The 3291-nt window shown below is 42.1% G+C and overlaps 1 protein-coding gene across 1 annotated transcript; it reads right to left on the reverse strand.

Annotated features, from left to right (window-relative positions):
- Positions 1–418: 418 nt before the first annotated feature.
- Positions 419–3045, reverse strand: ZNF329 (zinc finger protein 329). Its single transcript, XM_008706482.2, is given in 2 exon segments — positions 419–3027; positions 3029–3045. Coding segments are annotated over 2 exon segments (1620 nt in total). The 3' UTR covers positions 419–1424.
- Between the last annotated feature and the right edge of the window lie 246 nt (positions 3046–3291).

Consider the following 3291-nt stretch of genomic DNA (forward strand, 5'->3'; position numbering starts at 1 on the left):
CACAGCCTTTATCCAGTGACTATCAAAGGGAGTCATTCCCAGGGCTTTGCAGTTCTCACTTGGCCGTCACTGTTTCCACAGGTGGGAAGTTCCCAGATCACCCTAGACCTCTCTGTAGCCTCCTACTCCTCATTTTCTGAGACCCATCTTCTCCTCACAATGACCTCCAAGTCCCAAAAAAGTAAATTATTCTTATGCTCTGGGCCATGGGATGCTCTCACTCGAAAGACACTTCTTCCTGGATGCTCCCCATCTGTGCTTACAGTTGCCCTGTGACGCTGATCTAGCTCCTTGGTTTAAAAAAAAAAAAGTCGAAAGAAGCCCAAAATTTGCCTCCCTCTGGCTTCCTCTTTCTATTCCTTATCAAATTATTATAGCAACAATGTATGGCTTATAATAGAAAAGAAATCATACACAATTGTAGGCCCCTACGAAAACCACATTTATTTCTCCATGACCAACATCCAATCTACATCCGTATGTGCACATACCTTTACACAGCTGTAATAACAGGAAGTCTTCTATTTTATGCCTCTTTTATCGTTGTTGTTGTTGTTGCCTGCCGTATTATAAGCATTTTTAAATGGTAACAAAACCTTCACAAGTCTGGTTCAGCATGACTGCATAGAACAAATCAGAAATGTCCTAGATGAACAATGGCGGGAGGTGATAACAGAAACATAGGAACTCATTACATTTTTATTTCCACAACTAAAGTAATGCATCACATTTCCCAACAGCAGCCCTTTCCATCTTAGTATGAGCCAGCTTCAGTCTTAACAGGGACGATTTCATTGTTCATTCACAAGCAATGTCCTCATCCAGTTGCCCCTTCTGAAACACATCCTCACCATCTGACAGGATTGTAACATAGGAAGACCTACAAACAGTAAAATCTAACTACAGTTCTGTGGTTGCCATGGGGTGGAGAATTGTGTGCAGTCTATCACCAACATGTCTTCACTGATACAGAGTAGACAGTGACAGTAAGAGCTGCCAAAAGCTTTTCTCACTGATTATACTTGATCCTAATAAGAGTTTGCTTATGTACAAGGCAGACATTCCTTATTAAATAATTCCACATACCAATTACTTACTGAATACAGTCACAGGTTCTTTCCTGTTTAAGCACTCTGACGCATCTCCAGGGAAGTATCTTCTTGACGTTCACAGATTTTATTCCAGTGTGTGTGCTATTACATTTGATATTGGCTGCATCATTCCTGAAGCCTTTTCTACACTTATTACCATCCTGTTTTCCCCAGGAGTTCCTTATTGTATAGATTTAGTAGTATGGCTAAGGAATGCCTCACATTCATCAATTCACTGGATAGCTTAAAGAATTCAGGGAAAAGTCACCCCTGAAGACATTCCTCCTTCACACAGCTTTTTGAGACCAAGTCAGGAGACGAATGTGGCCCACATTATGTTTCCATGGGTTGCTCTCCAGAGTGTGTTCTTTGATGTCGGATGAGGGACGAGCTCCTTCTGAATGTTTTTCCACACTGAGGACAGTGGCTGGGACCCTCCCTGCTGTGGAGTCTCTGATGTACTGCCAGGTGAGAGTTCTGCTTGAAGGACTTTCCACATTCAGGACACTGGTATGGGGTCTCCTTTGTGTGAATTCTCTGGTGCTTGGTCAGACAGGAGCTATCCCTGAAAGCTTTACCACACTGATTACACTCATAGGGCTTCTCACCAGTATGAGTCCTCTGATGCCGGATGAGGCCAGCAATGTTCCTGAAAAGTTTCTGACACTGGTTACAGCCATAGGGCTTCTCACCAGTATGAATCCTCTGGTGCCGGATGAGGTAAGCACTCTCAATGAAAGTTTTCCCACACTCTTTACATTCGTAGGGTTTCTCCCCAGAGTGGATTTTTTGATGTACAATGAGGTGAGAGTTGCGGTTAAAGGACTTCCCACACTCCACACACTCAAAGGGCTTCTCTCCAGTGTGAGTCCTCTCATGCTGGGTAAGGTATGAGCCATCCCGGAAAGCCTTTCCGCATTTGCTACATTCATAGGGCTTCTCCCCAGTGTGGATTCTGAGATGCACGGTGAGATGGGAGATGTCGGTGAAAGGTTTCCCACACTCATTACATCTATATGGTTTTTCTCCTGTATGAGTTCTTTGATGCAAAATCAGAGATGAATTTCGGTTGAAGGTTTTCCCACATTCTAGACATTCATAAGGTTTTTCACCAGTGTGAATTCTCTGGTGTTGTGTGAGAGCTGACCCATCACTGAAGGCTTTCCCGCATTTATTGCATTTGTAGGGCTTCTCTCCTGTATGGATTCTTTGATGCACGATCAGGTTGTAGTTCTTGGAAAACGATTTTCCACATTCATTACAGGTATAAGGTTTCTCTCCAGTGTGAGTTCGGTGATGCAAAACAAGAGAAGAGTTCCGTTTGAAGCATTTACCACACTCAGTGCATTTATACAGTTTCTCCCCAAGGTGATTCCTCCTGTTTTCATTAAGAGATGAACTCAGGGTAAAGATGTCCCCAAAGTCCTTACCTTCATACAGTTTCTTCCCTCTTTTTGCTATTTTTTGTTCACCAAGAGGGGTAAAATGACTGAAAGATTTAACACTTTCAGGGTATTTATAGGGTTTCTCTCTCATCTGATCTCTTCCAAATTGAAAAACTTCCATGGAATGGTTGAAGGCTTTTCCACATGCATCACTGTCACTATTTCTCTTAGCCACGTAATTTTTCTGACAACTGTGTAAAGCTGGGTCACAATCCAAACTTTTAACATCTGAGTCACATATATGAAAACTGTTCGTAGGTACTCTCTTAGATGGCAGAAGGTCTGAGCTTGCACTCAAACGCTCTCCGAGTCCAGAATATTCACAAATTGCTTCCTGAGCCCCTGGCTTCTCCTGAGTTAAAGCTGATTGCCTCAAATGTCCCTCCCGGTTCTTACAGTCCCAATTATCACCTAGAATGGAAAGATGGGGACCCTCTCTTGTAAATCCTTCCATTTCCACGTCACAGGATGGTTCTTCCTCAGAAACATTCTGTCATTTTCAATCTCATGTCTCAGGCTGAAAAGTAAACAATGAAAAAGACAGACTTAAGTACATAAAGCTATACCTGGAAGAGGAATAAAAAATGATGACAGGACAGTTGTGTGGATCGTATTTTTATTTTTTTATTAATTTTTCCCAGCTTATTTCTTGTATTGGGATATATTTGACACGCAATGTTACATTAGTTTCAGGTGTAACACATAGTGATTTGACAAGTCTATATGTTATGCTAAGTTCAGTACAAGTGCAGCCA

Source organism: Ursus maritimus, unplaced genomic scaffold (genome assembly GCF_017311325.1).
Source record: "Ursus maritimus isolate PB19 unplaced genomic scaffold, ASM1731132v1 scaffold_19, whole genome shotgun sequence".
NCBI classification, from domain to species: Eukaryota; Metazoa; Chordata; class Mammalia; order Carnivora; family Ursidae; genus Ursus; species Ursus maritimus.